A 22,984-nucleotide genomic window follows, 5' to 3' on the forward strand; every position below is an offset into this window, starting at 1 on the left:
ATTCTCTATCCTCTTCTTGCTTTCCTTTTTTTTCTTGCCCTCTTTCCCCTTTCAATCCATTACTACCATGCTCCTGTCATCCTTAGCTCTACCTCAGCAATTTATACACGATCTGATTATGTCTTGTCTGCAGTCTTCAGAAAACAGAGTTGTGTGGATAAGGATGATCGTGACGCTTATTAAGTTAGCTGGGCAGCTTATCTGCTGTTCAGTACCTTGCTTGCCTGGTCTTTCTCAACAGCGTTTACTCTGAACAAGCAATGTCTCCACAGCAGGCGCATGCTGCTAAGTGCAGGGCTTGTCACCTATTCTCACGTACTCCAATGACGAGCCACGGAAAGCGGTGACCGTTCCTTCTGCCCCGCACAGCGAGGACGGCACCGGCAGCCCTCCAGACCTGCTCTGCCGCCAGGGCTGACTTAGCCGGGGCGGCTGTTGCAACAGCAGGGCGGCCCGAAGGCGGCCACGGGCAGGGCGGGCAGGGCAGGGCCAGGGGGGGCAGGGCAGGGCCGGGCCAGGCGAGGCCCTGGCGGCGCGCGGGCGCGAGCGGCGCCTCTGGCGCCCAGGGCGCTGCCGCCCGAGTCTCGCGCGGCCCGCGGGCTCTCGCGAGACGGCGCCGGCGCGAGCCGGGCGGAAGCGGCAGCAGTGTTTACAAGCTGCCGGGCGGGGACGCGGCAGCAGCGGCGCTGGCGGCCGGGCGGTGGGGGCCGGCGGCACCGGGAGCGGTGAGCGGGCCGCCCCCGCGCCCATGTGCCCGCAGCCCCCGCCGTCCATGGAAGTGATGGAGGGGCCCCTCAACCTGGTGAGCGCGCGGCCGCGGTGGGTCGGGGGGTCCCGGCAGCCCGTCCTGCCGCCGCGCTCGGCCCGCAGGCGGCGGGGAGCGGGTGGCTCACGCATACGGGCGGGTAGCCGAACGGAGAAGCGCGACTTGAGCAGTAAATGGGGCCCTCACTGCCCCCCCTTTTCCACCCCCCGCCCCCCCTTTTCCACCCCTAGCACCTGTTCAGAGCTTGTGCCAGACCCTGCCGAAGTGGCACCGCGTCCTGGCCTTCCCGGAGGCCGAGTCTCTGTCCGGGACTTGAAGTGGGTGTTAGGAGGTGGCTGAGAGGCGGGGGAAGCGATGGCAAAGCCAGGCAGCGCTGCTGTACGCGAGGTCCCGCAGGACCGCGGCTAGGACGGTGTACGGCGGAGCCGGGCTGCGCTGTGCCCGGGAACACCGCTGGAGAGCAGACAGCGCAGGGGGGCGCGCAGCGACTTGTTTACATTGTGGACTGTCTGACCCAAGTTGTAAACATAAAGCACAGGGGAAGTTCTGGAAGGAAACGTTTAGATGACACAGGCCATATTTGTCTGAGTTTAAAGAATTCTGAAGAGTTAGCAGGGCCCTCTGTTGACTAGATGATTCTTTCAATTTCACAGGGTGAAATACTTCAGAATCTTAAATGAGTAGTTATTCTGCTTAAACTACATTTCCTAAGGAATATTCGCTGAAAACCAGATGCCTGAAAAAAGCATTTTCACAAAAACCTCATCAGACTTGAAGCAGCCTAAACTGGTAGATTTCTGTCACATAGATAAGATCTAGGGTCAAGAACAGTTAATTCTCTGCTGCTTTGTACATTTTATCAAAGCCATACCTTGACAATGCCTCAGATGCAGTAATAGAGAGAGCATTCTCTTAGAACACTAGCTCTGGTCCAACAGTGCAACTACCCGGGAACAGCACACTAGGAGTACAGCTGTGGTGTGTCCAGGAATGAGTCTGATCCAGAAATGCTTCAGACATTGCCATGCAAACATTGGAGACTTGGGTCAGTTTAGTTTTCAGTCCGAGCTTCTTTGTTCCAGCATAGTGTCAGCCCTAACAAACCTTTGCCATTTCTACACGGTCAGGGATTTCTAGATCACGCTCTCTGGTTTCAGAAAGGGTGGTAAAATGGATATTGCAGACCACAGAATTAGGGCTGACAGCATAGCAGGAAAATGATCGCATTTAGATCTGAGCCAACAGCACAGAACCACTCTGGTTGTGTCTGTATCATGCTGACAAAAAGACAAAAAATCCTTAGTAGTTTTGACTATCCTGATATCTTAATTTCTCTTATCAACATGTTGCACATTGACTACACTTAATCATTTGTATTGGTGGCTTTTGGTTATTATTATACTGAACTGTTTGCTTAGTCTTCCTAATTACAGGTGGCCATACCTTCTTGTATTCTGCTGACTCCAATAATATTCTTTTTCTACCTTCTGAAAAATAAATCTCCCTCAAAATATTTTATTTTCATTCGTGTGGCTCTTCATTAGTGACTTAAACTATTAATGATCTTTGTCTGTCTCAAGTTTCAGGTTTTCTTTTCCCTAACCTACTGATGTATTTCTGTAGATGGCACTAAACAGATACTAATTTGCTTTCCAAAATCATCTGTAACTACAGTGGCTTTTGTTTAATAAAAATTTTCATCACTGACCTTCAGGACTAATGACTTAAATGAGAAACATCATTCTTTAACAGATAAAAACTTTTTTACTGCCAAAGCACGAAGATTAACATAAGAAAAGATGCTATGTTAAAAAAAAAACCAAACAAAAAAGCAGTTAAAAGCTTTTCTGTGCTACCTACTGTAGGGGCAATTCCTACTGCCATCTGCTTTAGGCAAAGAATTCTTACCTCATATCTAGCCATAACTTTAACCTTATGTATAGGAGTAAAAGGTATCAATTAAGAAGCACGCTCTTAACCATTAGAAGCTTGGAAGTAACACAGTAAAAATGAGGCAAATAGTATCAACCTCAAGAAGATACTAAAAAGAAAACTTGTTCATTGATCAGAATCTGACACTCAGGACTTCACAAATCTGCAGATTCTAGTTTAATACATCAGTATCTTCGTAGAGATTATTTGCTAATGAGCCATACTACCTCTACTTCGTTTTTTTTCCCTACAAGGTATTAGCACTTTCTGTGGTTTATAATAAAATACCATCCAAAATCTGGTGAAAATCTGCTGTCTCTTAAGTTTTTCAAAGTGTAAGGGACCCATCTTGAACAGCTGTTGTTTTGGTGAAAACCAAAAAGCACAGACCAGTGGCTGGAGTGACAGTAACACAACACAACGTAAATTGTAAGATTCATGTAATAGAGGATTTTAATTTGAGTGCTGTAAGCCGTTGGTAGCAACCATTCCAGTGCAAGCCAATTAACGGTCTGCTTTGAGAAGTGGATTCAAAGTAGGGTGAATACTATATCCATACAAGGCCAAAATAAGCAGAATCATAGAATCAACCAGGTTGGAAGAGACCTCCAAGATCATCCAGTCCAACCTAGCACCCAGCCCCATCCAATCAACTTGACCATGGCACTAAGTGCCCCATCCAGTCTTTTCTTGAACACCTCCAGGTACGGTGCCTCCACCACCTCCCTGGGCAGCCCATTCCAATGCCAATCACTCTCTCTGTGAAGAACTTCCTCCTAACATCCAGCCTATACCTACCCCGGCACAACTTGAGACTGTGTCCTCTTGTTCTGTTGCTGGTTACCTGGGAGAAGAGGCCACCCCCCACCTGGCTACAATGTCCCTTCAGGTAGTTGTAGACAGTACTAAGATCACCCCTGAGCCTCCTCTTCTCCAGGCTAAACAGGCCCAGCTCCCTCAGCCTCTCCTCATAGGATTTGTGTTCCAGGCCCTTCACCTTCCCTTCAATCCACAACAGGAAAAAGTAGGAAGAGAAAATAGTATGTGCAAAAGTTTTCCAGATACCAAAAGATTTGGACAATGTTTGAGATTTAATGCCAGTGCACCCTGGCAATTTGGATTGGAAAACAAGGAATATTATATTAATCTTCAGAAATATCCACTAACTACTGCTGGTTTTATTATTTGTTAAAAAATAAATAGTACCCTGAAACCTGCTGTACTTTTCCTATCTTAAATGAAAAAAATAAATGCAGAGGCACTCAATTACAAACTCAAACTAGAGAAGCTTGCAAGTAGTAAAAGTAGAAGTGTGATTATATAGACACGCCAAACACAATGTCTGTTTTTACCACAATGCTGGAAACTTTGTCTAAGTTTCTCCATAGCAAGGACTTGATTCTTATGAGGCCATTCATTTCAACTAAGAGAAGTATAAGCTGTGAACCCACAGGGGCAGCAGCATATCTGCATAGTGACTAGAGATGGTGAGGTGATGAGTCAGCCAAACATCCAGATTAGTAATAACCTCCTTCAAAAAGCTCCAAGTGTTGTATTTAGTCACATAACTACTGTTAAAGCACAGCAGAAAACTATTAAACCTTGCACATATAACAACTTGCAGTAGCTCCCATTCAAGGGCAAAGCTACAGGTGGTGGACAGAAGCATTATTTCTTCCTGGCTGGCTGTGTGGTTTGTGTACCTAGCAACCATGCCTTTCTGCCCTGTCACGATAACATGACATGCATATCATCAAGCCATGCAGTTCTGCTCTAAGTGAGCATGTCTTAACAGTTTAAAGACCCAAATTGAAACCATCTCCTAGAGGCCTGGGAAGGGAGCAGCATGAAGTCATAACTGAGGCCTTTCTGCTCCAGTTGGTTGGAATTGTTATTCCTGGAATAGTTCTTGACTATTTGTTGCAGTGATTCAGTTATCTCTACCAAAGGGTAGGTCTGTTGTTGTAAAAGCTTGAGTCATGTGGTTTAGGGATACATATAGGAGCCCAGATTTTGTTTGTCAAGGCAGTGTTACTGTTCTCATTTAGCTTATAACCTCCAGTTAGCAAGACTTGTGCAGTGCCAGCCGTAGCTCTCTACATGGGGAAAAGCATTAGCAAAGCAGCTTACGGCTCTGACGATCAAGTTGAAGCATTTAGTGCTTTTATCATAACTAAATGGGTAAAAAAGGGGAGAGTGAGGTTGATTTGACTATGCAATAGGTTAAAAGTTACCACACCTTAATGAGGTTACAGGTGATAAGGGGAGGAGCTGCAGCTATGCCTGCAGGGGGCTTTGCAGGCTCCACCTAACCTAAGCAATGTGAGCTGGTTTAATTCCAGATCCATTAATTACATTTGCATGGTAGGGAATGCAGAATAACCATTTTATCCTAAATTAGGAATCAGTTGGGAACACACATGAAGTCAATTACAGCTATTCTGCGAGTTAACGTTGGTTGGCTAAACAACATTGGTTGCTCATATGCCCATGTGTTTAAATTCAGTTTCTTACAAGTGAATTGAACTTGCATCATCTTTACAGTTCAATACAAAGTGAATGAGGAGTGTGTTATATTGAGAATACCTTCTCATAAGAGTTTCCACATACCTGTTTTGCTCTGTAGCTACACTAATGTGTTATTTACAGTCGAGTCATTGTTCTGTTGACCTTGCCAAGTACATGCTTTCAAAGACAGAAGAGTGAGCTAACATATGGCTAGTGGTCTTGATTGAGCAGACAGTGGATTCTGCCATTATTTTGTTTTTCCTTCAGCCAATTCCATCTTTCTCTATAGAATACAGGGAGTATTTTAAGGAAGTTTGCTTCTGTTGACATATTACATTTCTTTAGCCCTAGTGGAAAATATATTCCTGCTATTTACAATACAAGTCTGTATTATTTTTCCTTTTAGTGTAACTGCCTGCAAATAAAGTATTTTTCTATAATCACCTCCAAGTTTTAGTTATCATGACTGTCCTTTTTTTTAAATTTAAAAACAAACTAATGAAAACAAAAAAATTACCACCAAACCAGTGGCCATAGTTTGTTCTTGGACCTCTCAGATCAAGTTCTCCTCTCGTATTCTCTGTCCCTTTCATTTTTAAATACATATGCAGACAAATGCATTCAGACCTTTCTGATTTCACCATTTCCTGGTAAGAATGGGTTTGAAAGAAACTTCTGTAGGTATAGCACTGAGAGAGTGTTTGTGTTGTGAGGGGAATAATGGAGTACCAGTCACCTCATTCCACCCTCTGTGGCCTGCTGCTGTAAAAATCATACAGAATCACAGAATATTAGGGTTTGGAAGAGACCTCAAAAGATCATATACAGGGAAGATACTTAGCACTCTCTTGTAAAATATGGAAACAATACCACCTGCACTTTCTGGCTCTTCCTTTCTCCAATTACACTCTTAGAACAAGAATATATCCTTAAGGAAGGAAATCTCTGAATAGATTCATCATCTCTCAAAAAAATACCTTCATCTTTACTTTCAGCAGTAAGAGAACATAGATATTGATCCTTTCTGGCAAAGATAACTGGTATCCACACACCAGAACATAAAATGGATTATAACAGCAGTCAGCAGTTGTTTCCCTTAAAACATCCACAACCAGTTACAGTAGACAGAATTTCTTTGCAGGCAGCTTTCCTCAGGCAGCTCCATTTTAGTCGGTGTGTTTTCCTGCCTTCATTTATAACTTCAGTAGTAAGGCACCATAGTCTGTGCTTCATCATCTTATTAAAATACATCACTTTCTAGAAAGCCCCTTACTGTGAATAAAGCATGCTGGAAGCTTAACATCTTGAACAAGGCCTTCAGCGAAGATCTGTTTCATTTGGAGGAAGAAAGGAAAGCTAAACATATACAAGACTATATCTCAACTACAGGACTGTTGCAAATTAGGAGAGAGGGTAGTACACTTAACCTGTTTGAAAATGAGTAGTACTGCATATACCTTTAAAAAAACCTGTAGAATTCTCTTACTGTCTTTTATGTAATAGCTAGCTATCAACTGGAATCACATGGGAAAGGGAGCAGCTTTTTGTTGTGGTGGTTTGGTTTTTTTCTCTAAGCTGGTGATATATGGCAATAATCCTTCAGGTTGCAATAGTGCACTATCTTCAGAAAGAAAAGTAGCATTTTTATTGCTTCTGAGTTTGAGGGAAGGGTAGGAGACCTGGCAATTAGGCCTTATGGCTTCATTTCCTATGGCCTGGCAGTCATGTCATCGTCTAGTTTACATTGGAAAAAAAGAACTGGAGCATTAATTTTTGGGCTGTTAAAGCTTTAGACAAAGAGGGGATCTGCACTGCTGCTTTAGAGGATTGTTTGATTATATTTCTATTTTGCTGCTCAGAGATTACATAGGCAATGATTTGGGCTAGTTGGGTGGAAAATCAAACAGTATTTCTCTGGGACAGTAGTACAAACTTAAAGATGCATTTATCATCCCTTAACAATTGGAAAGTCAGAGCTCTTCAGCTTACCTGCTTTTGTAGCTCATCCCGTAGTTGAAGTGACTCAAAGAGGCACACAGAAATCCTCAGGAACCAAATGTGTTGGAGCAAGATGAGGAAGCTTTATTAGCTTGGTCATCTTTCACACACACCTGCTTCCTCTTATGAGAGTCAAGTTGCTGCACCTGTCCGTTTGCCTGCTGGGAATTCCTGCTTGTCTGGATTGGGAGTGACGTCTAGAACTAGTTGTTGACCTGCTTTTCCCCCTACCCTGTCAATTCCACAGCCAGTTAATAAATTATAATTATTCTTACACCACCTCCTACATTTACTACTGGAAGAGGAATTATGTATATAAACCTGCTGCGGTTATGCAGCAGCTATTTCTGTAGTCATCACAGCAGCAGGACCAAAGTCAAAGCAGTTCTGCTAGAATCTGTTTGGAATCAGCATAGCAGCTCCAGAATTATTGATGTAAATACCTTCTTCCAGCATGACATCAGACCAGAGAGGGAGACTTTTTTCAGTTTATGATACAGGACCGATTCTTACACTGCCAGTTTTATAATGGGATACAGACCACTGGAGTTCAAAAAAGATTTGCTAACAATGGTTGGACACTGTGTGGCTAAGTGTAACTGAACCTTAAGAATAAACCAGCAGACTAGACAAGAGGTAGAAGCTTATCCCTGAGACAGGGCTATTAAACATCCAAGTATTTCTGTGGCAGTTTCATCACTTGCTGCTAGGAAACGGCACTACTCATTTCTTCACACTGCTGGTGATAAATAATCTACCATGAAAATGAGAGAAATTCTTTAGTCCTTCCACAGTCAACTAATTGGAACAAACACTCACAGGGTGGAATAAATTAGCAAATATCTCCTTGTCAAGCAGCCAGGAAAACAAACAAAATGAGGAATTCCTCCTCTGTGACTACAAAACACCAACCTTTCTCACACAAGCCTGTGCTGAAACGGATTTTTCTCTGCTGTGGTTCCTGTTGTTTCCACTAGAGAAGTCTGTTGCTCTGCATCAGAGTAAGATGGCCTGGCCTCTCTATATTTTGATTTAACAGCAAGAAAGACATTTTGACTTTGTAATCACAGGATCCTAGCTTTTCTTTTTGCTAGCATCCCTGGAATATTGTCTTAATTTTATTCACAGTCCATCCCAATCTCAGCTTCACTGGGAGTTAACTGACAATGGAAATGATTTAATTGCGCAATGTAACAACTGACTGCCCTCAAATGTTCTCCATGTGCTTAAGTGATTTGAGTAAGATCATGCTCCAGTAGTTTAAGTCAGATTAAAATAACCTTTGAAAACAATCAGATTCAAATTCTTGCATGTAGAAACTAACAAATGGAAGCAGGCCTCTGGCTTGTTGAATTGTTTCCTTAGCTCTTCTGTTTCTTTCTGCCCTTTTTCATCCTTGCCTGTTTTGTTCAGACCTGCCCCTGCAGTTTGCAGAAGCAGCTCTATCTATACTAATTTACTGAACATATGTTTTGCAAGGAGCTAGGTCAGGTGTTTTTATGTCCATGACATAGCTAGTTTGTAACTGGATGAGCTGCCATGAATAACTGAGGAGATGGCTCTATATTAGCTGATACCATTGGTTCATTCCTGTGGGGAATAAGTTCATCTTTCTGGCATATGTCATTTGTATGGGGACACAGAAACAGACCATAAAATAGATTGTTTATCTGCAGAAAAACACTTCCTCTTCTGAGATTATTTAACATCAGGGCAGAAAAAGCAGGGAATGTTGACAGTTACCTGAGGATTGAGAGAAGATGAGGAAGAAAAATACAACAAAAATATTTGTTGTGAAGAATCAAGGAGCTGTAGAGTTTTTTTTAAAAGAACACTTCATGATAGCATATGAAATCAGGTTTAGAAAAGCCAAACATCTAAAATCAGTGATGTAACTGCTAGGGATTTCTCAAGAAGAGCTGTTGTCCAAAGGAATGTTTCCCGTAGAAGTCATTTTCTTCTGTGGTGTCAGAACTGCTAAAAGTGTGGTGGAAAACTGAACTTACTGTAACACAGAAGGTGATGAAGTTAGTTTGGAGGACAAAGAAATGGATCTGCATTTTAGAGTTTATTTTTTAAACAGATGTCAACGTAAGTATGATGTTAGTCTTGATAGAATCACACTACCATCCTGTTTGGATTATCTGACCTTTGATGCTTCTTCTAAGGCTGCAGTAGCAAAATGTAATTCGATAAGGCCTGTGGGGAACCAGCTGTTCACATCTCAGGATATGGACCAACATGCTCATTTATATGTTCATCCTGGAACATATATTCATATACTTATATTCACCAAACATCTGAAGTCTGACAAGTTTTATGCCTTCAGTTGGGCAAAAGGAGGGAAGAGAGAAATGGTATAGGTTAGAGACAGAATTACAAAAGCAGATCAGGCTTTCAGTTCTGTTTCCCCTACAGATTCAAGTCACTATGGATTTGGTAGTGCCTTGCTTGAGAAACAGTGATCAACAAACAAACAGGCAAACACCTTCTTCAGGTTCCTATGTTTCTTGTGTTGTTTCACAGAGTCAGTGCTTGATACCTGACCACTGTTTACGTCTAACTCAGTAAAGCAGCCGTGAATAATGTGTTGTAGACAGTCTTTTCCAGTCAGTGATTGTATCCTTTCCCATTTCACAGATGGTCTTGGAGGAAGGAACATAAAAATCATGTCTTTTAGTAATGCCAAAAAGACTTGCTTTCATGGAGGTTGCAGTGCTGGTTGTGCAGTGCTGTTTCTCACTGAGCATATGCAAATACTTGCATCAATTGTTTGCTTTCAGCAACACCTTTAATCTGCCTTAGTGGTTTACATTAGTGGATTACAAATACTAGTATAGACTTAGCTGCTGTATAACAACAACGTGACTTTGATATCATGTAACTATACCTATGCTACTCCCATTAATGGGCAGAAGCTACAAACAAACAACAAACAACTTTTGCAGTGTATTCATTTGAGAGGCAAAACCTCTTGGCCGTGGCTCAGCGGAAAATGTCAGACCGGCTGTAAGCTGTAACATAATTCAGATATCTTGTATTCTGCTGGGTAAATTGGTCTTAAATACTTACAGCTTTTCATAACTTCTTATGGCCTCCTGGTCTTCCTGCACAATTACAGTAAATGCCTGCCTATAAAGGAGGCTTCAAAAGGATTTTATTGTGTACACACCATCTTTGCTGCATTACCAAACTTTACTTCTTAACCTGTACGATGCAGATTGTTGTAAAATGTTCTTAAAGAAGAAGTCAAAAGCATAAAGCCTGGAAAGGGGTGGGAGATCTGAGCTTAAAAGCCTGAGAACTGGAGTCATTACAGGTTTTTAGAGGTACTGATTACTTTTAAGGGAAGTATAACTATTTGTTGGTTAACTCTCATTGATGTAATGCTCGTTTTATTTTCAGGCTCACCAGCAAAGCAGAAAAGCAGACCGTTTGCTGGCAGCAGGGAAATATGAAGAAGCAATTTCTTGTCATAAAAAAGCTGCTGGTGAGTTCTCACATTCCAGGACTTAAAATCAATTTCTAGATTTGCATGTATTGAAGATGAAGCCAACACCTCATGTCATGAACAAACTGCAATTAGGGACCTGCTGCAAGCCAGTTTCAGTATTTTCTTCACTGCTGTCATAGCTGAAGTCACCTGCATTCTCTGTTGATAAAGGAACTACTTAGACAAATGTCTGCTTACAAAAGTTTAGTTACTTCCCTTTTCTAGTGCCTGAATCAAGACAGCTAAGAGCAGGTGATGAGCTCAGCTTACGCAGAACTCCAGCAAACCAGCAGATTGCTTTGCAGGCCTTGATGCTGCCATTGACAGCCTCTCCTAAGTGAGACTCTGTGCATTTACCTGTCCATTTCACTAGCCATGCTTAATTATTTGTGTTGCAGCCTGTCAGCCGTCTGACAGTGTGGCAGAAGAAGAAAGAGGTCTTAATTGGTTCAACAAGTAGGACCTTTCAATGACAGGACTTGCATGGAGACAAAATAAGTGGCTTCTCTGAATATCATAACCTAAATACCAGGCATTCTCCCTTTACATTCATAAAGGCTAGAAAACCCCATAAAATGAGAAACAGATAATTTCTGTGGTGTTTATCAGTGCTCAGAGCATTTTCATTCTAATGTGCAGACTTTTCATTTTGAGTTCCTTCGTGTACCAAGATAAACCCCAGAAATGCATTGGATGTGTCTTGCCTTTCTGTGCCTGATGGGTTTTTTTTCCAGTATCTTGGAGCTTTCTGAATTTGGTTATGAATTTCTTACAGTTTGTCTTTTTCAGCACTTAGCAAGATAATGCTCAAAGTCTAAAGTGCTGCTGTGACTCTTAAGCCAGCACATTTTCTGGTTTGGAGGGGAAGTTTATGAAAGAGTGGGGAACTACAGACTATACCTCTTCATCAAGGCATAATTAAAAAGCCTTACTTTGTAATACTGGTATGCCACGGGCAAGAGGATTCTACTTACCAGACTTTGCCTTGTAGTGCTTGTATGTTAGAAATCTGGCTCTTAGCTGTGTTTTGTCCCTTTTGGGGAAAGTTGTGCTTCTTGGACTTTCTGGAGATGTCTACTGTGCTGTCCTCCTGAAAAACAAACAGCAACAACCTGAGCCAGCAGGGAAGGGAATACCATATACTACGGTAAATTTCTCAGACTTGTGAAAAACAGCAGGTGTTTCCAGACACTCTAGCTTGATAAATACTTTGCTTCTGTACTGCTGCTTTCCTATGAGGATTTAGAACATGAAATGTATTTTCTTAGGTTCTGTGGAAGTGTTCAAGCTCTGTAACTTGTCCTAAGTGTTTATCAATTTTTTCTTCTGCAGCTTACCTTACAGACGCTATGAAGCTGACCCAGTCAGAACAGGTGAGGACAAGGAGCAGCAGATGCCAGAATCAGCTGTAGCTTTGTTATATGCCTATGTGTCATCATATGCCCTGATTGATCATACTCCTCTGCTTAATTTTCTGACCCTATGGCAACTGCACCCTGAGTTTTAGAAGTGCAGTAATACTAGTCCTCCTTCAAAGTTTTTCCAAGTTTAAGTGGAGCAAGAACAAGAAAATGACTGGCTCATCCAAGGGTTCTCCAACACAGGTTTCTGGTCTGCAAGGCATCTTCAAATAGGTGATAAAACTAGTTTTGTATTTAACTTTTACTGTGAGGCACTTAGGCTGTTTTGCTGAGTTGTTTCTCATCTATATTCTGTATTCTACATCTCAGCTACATTCTGTAGTTTTGGTTTTATTCATCCTGACTGGAGGGTCTCCAGCACAACAGTCCTGTAGATTTCTTTACTCACTGCACAAGTCTAGAATGCAATGGTGTAGTTTGCTTAACATTTTCAAAGCAGCAGGCTTTGAGTTTACCAGTATTATCAAAGGACATAACCTGTGGGGATGGACACCTGTCTTTACTGCAGAGGATCATTCGTGTAGAAAAATGGTAGCCTCTTACCCAGGTGTGAGTTATTAACCACCATGCTACCCCCTTCATTAAATATGGTTGAGTCATTTAGGATTATGTCTGGCCTTGGAACAGTTTTCTGCTTAGTATTGGGTGTTACTAACACGACATAATCACAGAGGCATACAAATTGTTTTATTTAGCTGAAGTTTAGCTGTGCATGCCAAGTGAATCTCTTCCTTTCTGGTGTTGGTCATAGGTCAGTTAAACTCCTGTGTCATCCACACAAAGCTATTGTAGCCTGGTCAGTGTTAAAAACAAGCAAACAAATTAAGAGATGAAATATTAACTCACTCCTTCATAATTCCAGTAGTTATACTAAGTTTGGATGTAATATCTCATTGTGTTGCATTGTAGAAGCAGAGAGCACTTCTCTAAGAAAAGCTATCCTCCCTCCCCCTGCAGGCACACTGTGATGATGTTTATGTAAATACTGACATGCAATTAACTTTCTGTGTGTGAATACTCAGGTAGGATTATAGATCCCCAACTAAACTGTTCAATGTTGTTCTTACACAGGCTCAGCTGTCACTGGAACTACAAAGGGATAGTCACATGAAACAGTTACTACTCATCCAGGAGAGGTGGAAAAGGGCAAAGAGGGAGGAAAAGCTGAAAGCCCAGCAGAATGCTGACAAGGAAATAGCTGCACATCTCCAGAATTCTTATAAGCCATCTGCTGAAGATTCTGATGATCAAAATATATTGGTTCCTGTCACTCAGAAGTACAGCCCTTCCATGGAGAAACACCCACAGGATATTCAGGGTGTCTTTGACAGGGACCCCGATACGCTGTTATTTCTGCTTCAGAAAAAAAAGGAGCCAGTGGAAGCATGTCTTGGGAGCAAAGCTCCAAAAGATGACAAAACAATAATAGAAGAGCAGGCAACCAAAATTGCAGATTTGAAACGGCACATAGAATTTCTTGTAGCTGAAAATGAGAGATTAAGGAGAGAGAACAGGCAATTAAAAGCAGAAAGCACGAGACTCCAGAAATCTCCACTAGACAAGGAGTTGGATGTAGATGCCGACTTTGTCGAGAAGTCGGAGTTGTGGGGTCTGCAGCAACATTCAGAACCTATGTCATCAGCTGCAACTTGGCAGAAGTTTGCAACAACTGCTGGGAAGGCGAAGGACATTCCAATACCCAACCTTCCCCCCCTGGACATCCCATCCCCTGAACTCCCTCTGCTGGAACTCTCTGAGGATATGCTGAAAGGACTGATGAATAGCTAAAAAACAGGACAAGTGCTCCATGTAGTTACGCAAACTTAAGAAAAGGGAAAGCCACCAGGATGCTGGTGATCTGAGGGCAGAAACATCTAACACAATCCTACTGTTGGAGAAAAGGCATTAAAGCAACTTGGTTACTGTGAAACACACATCATATCTGATCTACTTCATGAAAAGGTACCATAACCAGTGTAAGTTGGCAAGCTCTTTTAGTCTTTCTCCCAGTGTTTTGAACCAAATGCCTGCCTGCCTGGAGAATGTTTCAAGTAATGCAATCCTTCAGGGTTTTAAAGTATGCTATATGTAATAGTTGTCCATAATGCCATAAATGATGGTGCAGAACCTAACTGTTACGGTTGCCAGTTGGCTACCACTTCTTATTGGAAAATGCTTTCTAGCATGAATTTAAACTGTGCATTTCATTATGCATAACTTTGTTAATTCAGATACAGTGCAATTTATACACCTCCTAGATGGATTTATGTGCCACGCTCTGTGCTCCTGACCACGTTAACCTCAAGTCAGGAGAGATTTTAATTTCCATTCTATGAAGGAACCAACTTATTAGTTCTGTTGATGAGGTTTTTTTTGGGGGTTATCTGTTTACATAACTAATCAGGGTGCATCGAATCTAGCTTTGGTTTCTGTATAAAGTGACATTGTTTTAAAAAAGAAAAATCTATACTTAAAGAAAATGACCCTTTTTGTTTTCAGTGATGCATGAATGGAAGTAATTCTAGCTGGCAGTATTTGATTGACAAAGAAATTGTTTACAGCTTAACCTGATTCAAAAAGGATATGAAAATAAAAAACAAGGTGTTTTGACACCAAGCGTGTGCTACATCTCTACAAATGTTGCAGAGTATTAAAGACAAATCAGGACTTACACTAACAGTGTTTGTACAGACATACAGCTGAACTTCTGTGTTCCTCCCCCAGCAGATACAGGAAAGCTGGGGTGAATGCAGAGGTTTCTGAGGAGGGCACTGCAGGCCACTTCATCACTCTCAGTCCCTTTCAGTACGTGTCATCCTGTGCCTTGCCCCAGAGCATCCTCCAGCCTTACCCCTGCACTGGAGTGTTACCTGGGCCCAGGCTTTCCGTGGCAGGGGGTGTGGGATGTGTGCTGCAGTGTGTAGAGAAGGCATTAATTAACTTTAACTGTAACTGATTAATGAAAAGTGTTAACTGTTGCCAGCCACCCCACCTTAAGTTATTTTTGTGCTGTAACAAGGTAAGCTTGCTATCTATTGATATATTTTTCTTCCAGAATAGGACTAGAAGTGCAGCAAGGACACCTAACTGCTGTGTGTCTTCTCCCCTCTATATGCCTGGTGTCTCCTGTGCTTGCTTGAAGGAGAGCAGGGTCTGGAAGCTAGAAAAAAACCTATGGAAATACATGTCTCTTGGGATGAACTGTAGCAGGAAACTAATTTTTCAGAGATAAGTTATTTTTCAGTTGGACCAGTTCAACTTGTGGCCCCACAGGATGGCTGTGATGAGGTAACCTGTTTCAGATCAGCCTCAGCTTTCTGTTCCCACAAGAGGACAAGTTGCCTTCTCCACTGCCACCTGCTAGGCTGGCTGTTAACAAGTAACGTGGCGGCGGAGCGCAGTGTTTCTGTTCCTGTAAGTAAAGCAAAGAAAATCATAGGTGCTCACAAGAAGGAAATAAAATTATTTAAGCACCTATCTCATGTCACTGCCAGGGATGATAGCCCAGGGCTGTTAGCTACAGACATCTGAGGTGTCTCTGCAGACAGAGAAGGAGGAAGCAATTTTTATCCTGGCTACCTCTGCTGAAGGGTTAGGATTCTTCAGAGAGCAAGCAGGGAAAACACAAGCTCTGCCTTCTGTCTGTAAGGCTGAACTATCCCTTCATATAGCTGCATAAACAAAACACTAGAGCAGAAGGAGGCTGCTTCTCTGCAGGAGGAAGGCCAAATAGGGGCAAAACTCCATGCTGCTGCTTTTGAAAGTGTTGTTAAGACTTCTCTCTCTCCATCAATGCAAATGTTTGTTCTTGCAACCTGCCTACTCAACACATGAAGGCTGCTGAAAGGAAGCTCCAGGCAGCACGGCTTAGCATGAGGGTTTTCTACTCCCATGAGTGATGCAGCAAGGAGGATGGGCGCAACATGCTCTCTAGCAGGACTGAAGCATAGAGCTGCTGTGGAAGTGCATCTGGCCTTACACAAGCTCCAGGAAGGTGATGTGGCAAGCTGAGTATTTCTGTGTAACACAGAAACCAAGATAGAGCTGGAGCAGGAGATACCAGTAGAGGTGCAGCCCACAGCCTGGTAACAGAGGTGCCTCAGCACTACCAGCCTCTCCCCCCAAGCCCTCCCTCCCAGGCAGCAGCATAGTCAGGCAGCCGTAAGGCCTGCAGTAAGACAGGCATAGGGAAGGGAGTGTGATCATTCCAGGAGCAGCACAGGGTCTTTATAAACCATCCTGCAGCTGAGAATCCATCAAATAATGACTTGTCCTTGTAAAATTCTTTGTGCTCCAGGGAAAGAGATAAGTGCATGAAATAAGGTGAATTATTTTCATTTTTCCAAGCAAGGAACTCTCCAGCTTGAATTCAGAGCTAAGCAATTACTCCATCCATTTAAAGCATAAAAGATTGTACACAAAATACTTGCCACTAGAGGACAAGTTTTCTAGATAGATAGTACTAAGGCTCTCTTCCAGCATCCGTCAGCAAGTGGTTTTATGCCCCAACAACGTGAAGCTGCCTTAATTTTTGCCTTTCATCTTGCGTCTGGCATCGTCAGTTGGCAAAGCAGGAGCGCCCGTTTTTCCTTGCCAGCACCCCGACTCGGTCGGCACTACGTTTACACCCCTTTTCCTTGCCCCCTACGTTTACGCCCCTTTTCCTCGCTGCCTTCCTGCCACCTGTATTTCCCTTCCCCGCCGCCCGCCCCCGGCCTTGCCCCGCTGCCCGCTGCCGCTGGTGCCTGGGGCTCGGGAGCGTTTGGCTGCCGTCGGCCGCCACCTGCTGGAACCTGGCGCCCTGTGTTCGGCTGCCGCTGAACGCGGAGCTCGGCCAGCCGACGGCGTCGCTATCGTGCCCACGTCCCGTTAGCCGACTCGTTCCGGAGCCTTTCAGGAGTGAGGAGCAGGTGCTGCCTGGCAGCGCTGTGCGGGAAGTAACCAGCTCTGCGTGAACTGCAGCAGCCACGGAGCGCGGGCTAGCGGTGGTCACAGCGGGTACCCAAAGCCTGGCACAGGACGTGGCAAGGTTCCCATGGGCACGAACTCTGAGCTGTATCGTGTTCTGCTGGACAGAACTAAAGCTAAACCCTTTTGTGGCCTGTTATTTCAAAGTGTCTCCACAAGAACCGCTTTTAAACACGTGTCCAGACGCTGACTTCTGTTCACAGCCTTCGCCTTAACCCAGAAACCACTCGCCTTGGAACACAGAAACACTATCGCTGTAGAATGTAGCCAACATACGCTTTGCAAAAGAAATGGTAATTACCCAAACCCTGGCTCTATCTCCACAGAGGGAGAAGCTGAAGGAAGGCAACTGGGAAATGATTTGGGAGTCTCCCGAGAATGAAATCTGTACACTGCACCACCAGCTGCTACTTACAATGACAGCTAAGCCCCAAGTATAGAAAGTGTTGGGGTTTACATTTTCATTTTATATAAATGGAAAAGAGGATCTTGTAACCACTTCTGAGAGAATTTTCAGGAATCCTGACCTTAAACTCCTTCCTACTCTCCTGTCAGCAGCAGCAGTAGCAGCAGCAGCTCCTTAGCCATCTGCAATTTCAAAGAGTATCAGGGGCTGGAAGGGACCTTGAAAGATCATCCAGTTCCCCCTGCCAAAGCAGGATCACCTATACCTGATCACAAAGGAATGCATCCAGGCAGGTTTTGAGTATCTCCACAACTCCCCTGGACAGCCTGTTCCAGTGTTCTGTCACTATCACAGTAAAAAAAATTCTCCCCATGTTTAAATGAAACTTCCTGTGCCTCAGCTTCCACCCATTGCCCCTTGTCCTGTCATTGGCCATCACCGAGAAGATGCTGGCTCCATGCTCCTGGCACTCACCCTTTACATATTTATAAACATTGATGAGGTCCCCCCCTCAAGTCTCCTCTTTTCCAAGCTAAAGAGCCCCAGCTCCCTCAGTCTGTCTTTGTAAAAGAGATGTTCTTCACTGAGAGAGTCATTGGACACTGGAATGGGCTGCCCGGGGAGGTGGTGGAGTCGCTGTTCCTGGAGCTGTTCAAGGCAAGACTGGACGTGGCACTTGGTGCCATGGTCTAGCCTTGAGCTCTGTGGTAAAGGGTTGGACTTGATGATCTGTGAAGTCTCTTCCAACCCTGATGATACTGTGATACTGTGTGATAAACTGTGATACTGTGATGTTCCATTCCACTGACCTGCTTCAGTGGTGGGGGCAGCACCTCATCTCATCTCATATCTCATCTCTCTTCCCCACAAAAGGCTGGACCAGGTGATCTTTTCAGGTCCTATGAAAGCAAGTTGACTAGCAAAATTAGAGAAGAGCAAGTATAGCCCCAGGAGCTAATGTAATCTCTTACTGAACTGGACTGAAGGCACAGCAGAAAACAAATCAAAGGAATCAAGAGTGTGGCTGCCACAAAAGAAGCATAGGCTGGACAGCCTTTGCCAGACTTTTCTGCCTGAATGTGTAGCCTCTTCATTGCTCCCTAATGACTCAGAGTTATGGTGATGTTTTCTTCCACCGCCTTTCTCTCATGTTTGTTTTACCAGAAGTAACCTAAACTTACCCAGGCTTTTTGTCTTGTAATCATTTGAAGTGTTCCCTCAGGTCCATTTGCTGCAGGAGTTAAGGTATTATTGAGATCAAACAATATGAAATCCTTAGAGCTGTGAAAACACAGGATTTCCTGCCTCAGAGCTACTAAACCCCAGTCTTTCATTCCACTAAGGAAGCAGAGAGCTACGATAAAACCACATGCCCAGGGACTGAAAAAAGAAGCAGGCATCTGTGTCAAGACTACATTGTACTGGTATGGTTGGAAGGTACCAGAAATGTTCCACTTTGAAACACCACAGAAAACATTCTTCACTCTGCCACTTAGCTTTCGAAAGGCTCATGTTTAAAATGCAGATGTTTGCAGGCAACACATCAGGTAGAACATCTTCAGTTTGCTGTGAGGTAGGGTTTTCCTACTAGCTATATATAGATCATAGCTTCCTTTTCAAAGCCTACAAGCACAAATGAAAGTATTACGGAGGTTAGCTTCTGTGTGCTGCTAATGCTACACATCATTTGCACAGCTTCCTAGGCTGTTCTGCTGAGATGGAAAGGAAGGGACGTGGCAGTGGACACTGCATCAGAGGAGCCTCCACGCTACTGAGCTTCCCTGCCCTCCTGGGGCACACGTATCACGGGAAACACAAAAGCAGAGGCACTCCTGCTAACAAAGAGATGGAAAGCAGGAGCACGGCAGAGAGCTGACATTGTTTGAGGCAGAGCCAGCGGTCAGGAGCAGAAAACACAGCAAAGCCTTAGTTCACGAGTCTCAACAGGGAGAGGCAGCTCCTCCAGTGCGGATGTGGGGGAGAGCACAAACATCCTGCTCAGAAAAACAGAACGGGGCAACGGTGGCTGTGGAAGGAGGAAGGATGGGAAATTCCCAGTTACGGGCACAGGGTGGAGACGGCTGTCAGCTGCGAGAGCAAGAGAGGGCTTGACAGAGTGTCACGGGAGAGGGTATGAACAAAACTACCACCTACAGACGAGGTCAGAGAGCATGAGAACGCAGTGCTGATCAGACAGGGGTATGGTTTACACACACAGAGCTGAGCATTTTCTGTGAAGCTGGAAGAGCAGAACAAATAGATCTCAAAATCAGACTGTTCTAACCCCCTATGTATGACTTGCCTAATGGGGACCCACTGTTTCACTGCTGGCAACTCCAGCAATCCAGGGACTTGTGTTTCAGCTAAACCATGTGCACAGCCAGCCACCCCCACTGAAACACTGCAGTTCTGAGCTGTTTTGCTTTATTCTTTGCTAATCACTTGCTCTTCATCAGTTACCTCTGCAGTTACAACGGGAATAAAATTGCTGTGGTCGTTTACTGTACAGCAGCACAGTGGAAGATGACGATAAGGAGCTAGAAAAGGGTCAGTGAAAGAAGGAGTATGTGGAGACTACAAGGCCTGCAGTTTCAATGACTCTGAGCTGCGAGTTTTCCAAGGACAGAAAGAAGTTCAATGCAGAGCACAGCAGGTCAAGACAGGGCCTGGGCTCAGAAGGTAGGTGGCAAAAATTGTCACAGTACCTCATATTCCTGTTACAGGAGTTAACAGTGTTCCTGCACTCAAACAGCTTCAGCTGATCCCATAGAATAATTTGGCTATATTAAAACAGTTGAGATTATAGACCAGGAGCCTCCTGAAGAGGCTTTAGGAAAGGAAGATGGAGAAAACATGCACAGTAATACCTTACAGAACATTGAAATGGTTGATTGTGACAAACTAACCTGAAAACAAAACACCTCCCCACAAACCCCTTTGGTCTTGGGCATCAGGTATGAAAATCTCAGAATCCACTGGCAGCAAGCACAAGGCCAGCCTGACTTGCTGCATGGGAGCTGTGTGCTCTACCTCATTCTGACAGAGCCAGAAGCCCTAAGATACTGAATAGGCTGTGTTTGGTAAGTCAAGCACCTGAAAAACTCGGGGATTTTGGCCTCTCTTGGTGGTATCTGGAGTACCTGTTCTCCTTAACGCCGCCTTGTGGTCTGCTAATGCATGCGGCAGGTGAGTCTTTGCGAGTTGAGGCCATTCACACCTTAGGGCACTCCCAATTGTGCTCAGCTTGTGCCGGGCTTTCCTTCTTCACTGGCTTTTGGCTTCCCCTCCTATCCGGTACTAGGAGACATCGTCATTGTTGCAGGCAGTCTGAGTCTGTCCCACCTGCAAGCGCAGCAATTGCCGAAGTGATTTGCAAAACAGCACTGGTTACATTTTTAACGTTTGCATTGCAAATCCATCCAATATACCCACTGACCACAACATCTCAAACACCTGGTGTAACTACTGCATCAACTTACTATGGACTCGACTCAACAAATCAAGTGGCCAGTTAAAACCACAGTGTAATCCTGTTTCTGCAGTTTGAACTCCTTTGTCAGTTTCTCTGCTACAAAAGCAGTGAAGATCTACTTACCGCAGTGGCTGCAGCATGCCAGGCCACACTGCAGAGTGTCAGCTTTGCCTCTCCAAAGGGGGTTTGTCTTAAAATCTATCAGGCTTTTCCTTGGGAGAATTCTTGCTGCTTCACCATCCATTGCACCTGCAGGTGTTTGCAGATTAACAACTTTGTGACATGCTTGAGGATTTATCAGTAAAGCAAGCAGGAAAAAGGTCACAAAGGAAGAACTTGGAAATACAATTTGGCCTCTCTGTTCAGTGACTCCAGTTACCACCTGAAGAGGCAAGAACTGCAATCCCACAGGCAGAACTCTCCCTGCATCTGTATCCAGTGCAGTGACAGGGCAGCTAGGGAGTGTGATACCACAGCTCAGAGCTGGAAGCACTGGGTTCTACCTGCCCTGCAGTCCCTGGCAGAAAAGCACCTGAATGCCTTTGAGGAGGAAGACTACAGGAGGCTTAAGGCTCTGGCCAGGACAGATATGGCCATGACACTTTTAAACTGTAACCCAGGAGAAACCTACCCATTCCCTTCAACCACGAGGAGCAAGTTCTGCTGACCATGAACAAGTGCTCTTTGTGTAGGAAAACCAAAACAAGCAAAGGGGGATATGACAGAAGAAGCAAAAGGTATTAAAATGAACTTCAAGGCACTGTGGGGCAATTGGTTGCAGGATTGGGAGCACAGGAGTATTTTTTTCAATCCCTTCAGTGGCAGGGAAGATGACCCTGCTGAACACTAAAGGACCAGGCAAACAAGCTGACGAACATGGGGCTCAGAGGCTGGTGTCACAAGCAGAACTTTGGTTTCTCTGACCATGGGGACATTTCTGTGTCCTTGGGCCTGCTGGGGAGAGTGACTTCAGCTGTCACTGTTAAGGCTTTAAAGTAGGTTTGAAGTGGGGAGGGGATAAAACCAAGCTCACTAGAGATGAGCCTAGGGGTGACATGCCCATGGCAGGGGTGAAATTTCACAGATGTTAAAAAAATACCTCACCACAACTTCATCTGGGGGAAAAGAATACCTAAGACTTGATTAAAATCCATTCTTTTACATATCCTGAAAAACAAGTACATGAGACTACACTCCACTTGTCATCAATGGAAACTTACCTTGGCAGGTTTTTTCCTTCAGCCAGTGCTCCACTCCTCTGATATGCACAGCCAAAGGAAGACAGTGCACAGGCGTACCAAGGGTGCCAAGTTGGAAATCAACTGCCAGGTCCAAGCCTTTACTCCAAAGTGTCCCTTTGCAACTTCAAATAAAGCTCAAGTTTTCAAACCAACTAAAGCAACAACTTTATTTTCGGAACCAGAAACTGCTTATGTGCTTTAAAACAATTTATCTCAGGGTTTTTCTGTTAGTTTTTGGTGACCCAAGACCTGGTCAGACTTTGTGAGACCAAGAGCAGTAACCCAGGTAGTTATTATCCCTTTTGGACAGATCACAAGCTAGCTAACAGCTGCATCCAACTTAAATGTTTCACCCAATTTAAGAATTTGAATTGTTTTAGTAATTTCAATCCAACTTTTCAAATGAACTCCCAGGGCTGAAATTCTGTACAATTATCACTAAAAGAGAAGTTGGGTTTTGTTTTTTTTCAAACACCCATTATATGGTGGTATTACTTGAACTGCAAAAAAGCCAAGATGCTATAAAAGCATTGTTCTGGAGAACCTCCTCTTCTCCTTCACCCAAAGCACACGTTGGCTTTTTAGACAGAACAGAAACCATGTCTGAACAGTTTCGGTCTCAGCCACTTGCTGTGCTCCAGCGATTCCCCTCGCAGTTTTGTTTCAGGCCCGGAGAGGGCAGAGCAGCGCCCAGGAACCAGACAGAGCATCTCCAGCCTGACATTGCTGCGAAGCAAGGACTTGGGCTGTCACAGACATGAGTAGCCAAGAGGACAACA

The 22,984-nt window shown here is 44.1% G+C and overlaps 1 protein-coding gene and 1 long non-coding RNA gene across 2 annotated transcripts in view; one reads left to right on the forward strand and one right to left on the reverse strand.

Moving 5' to 3' along the window:
- The window catches only part of LOC135176275 (uncharacterized), a 56,713-nt gene extending 49,430 nt beyond the window's left edge, over positions 1-7,283 (reverse strand). The window contains exon 1 of the long non-coding RNA XR_010302591.1: positions 7,196-7,283. This is a non-coding gene — a long non-coding RNA (uncharacterized LOC135176275). The remainder of the gene's footprint in view (positions 1-7,195) is intronic.
- NRBF2 (nuclear receptor binding factor 2) lies at positions 674-14,730 on the forward strand. The gene is made up of 4 exons (XM_064145194.1): positions 674-802; positions 10,610-10,694; positions 12,030-12,070; positions 13,190-14,730. Exons 1-4 carry the CDS (start codon positions 749-751, stop codon positions 13,904-13,906), a joined length of 897 nt encoding a protein of 298 aa, XP_064001264.1. The 5' UTR covers positions 674-748; the 3' UTR covers positions 13,907-14,730.
- The last annotated feature ends 8,254 nt before the right edge of the window (positions 14,731-22,984 follow it).

This window comes from Pogoniulus pusillus, chromosome 6 (assembly GCF_015220805.1).
Source record: "Pogoniulus pusillus isolate bPogPus1 chromosome 6, bPogPus1.pri, whole genome shotgun sequence".
Classification (NCBI taxonomy): Eukaryota; Metazoa; Chordata; class Aves; order Piciformes; family Lybiidae; genus Pogoniulus; species Pogoniulus pusillus.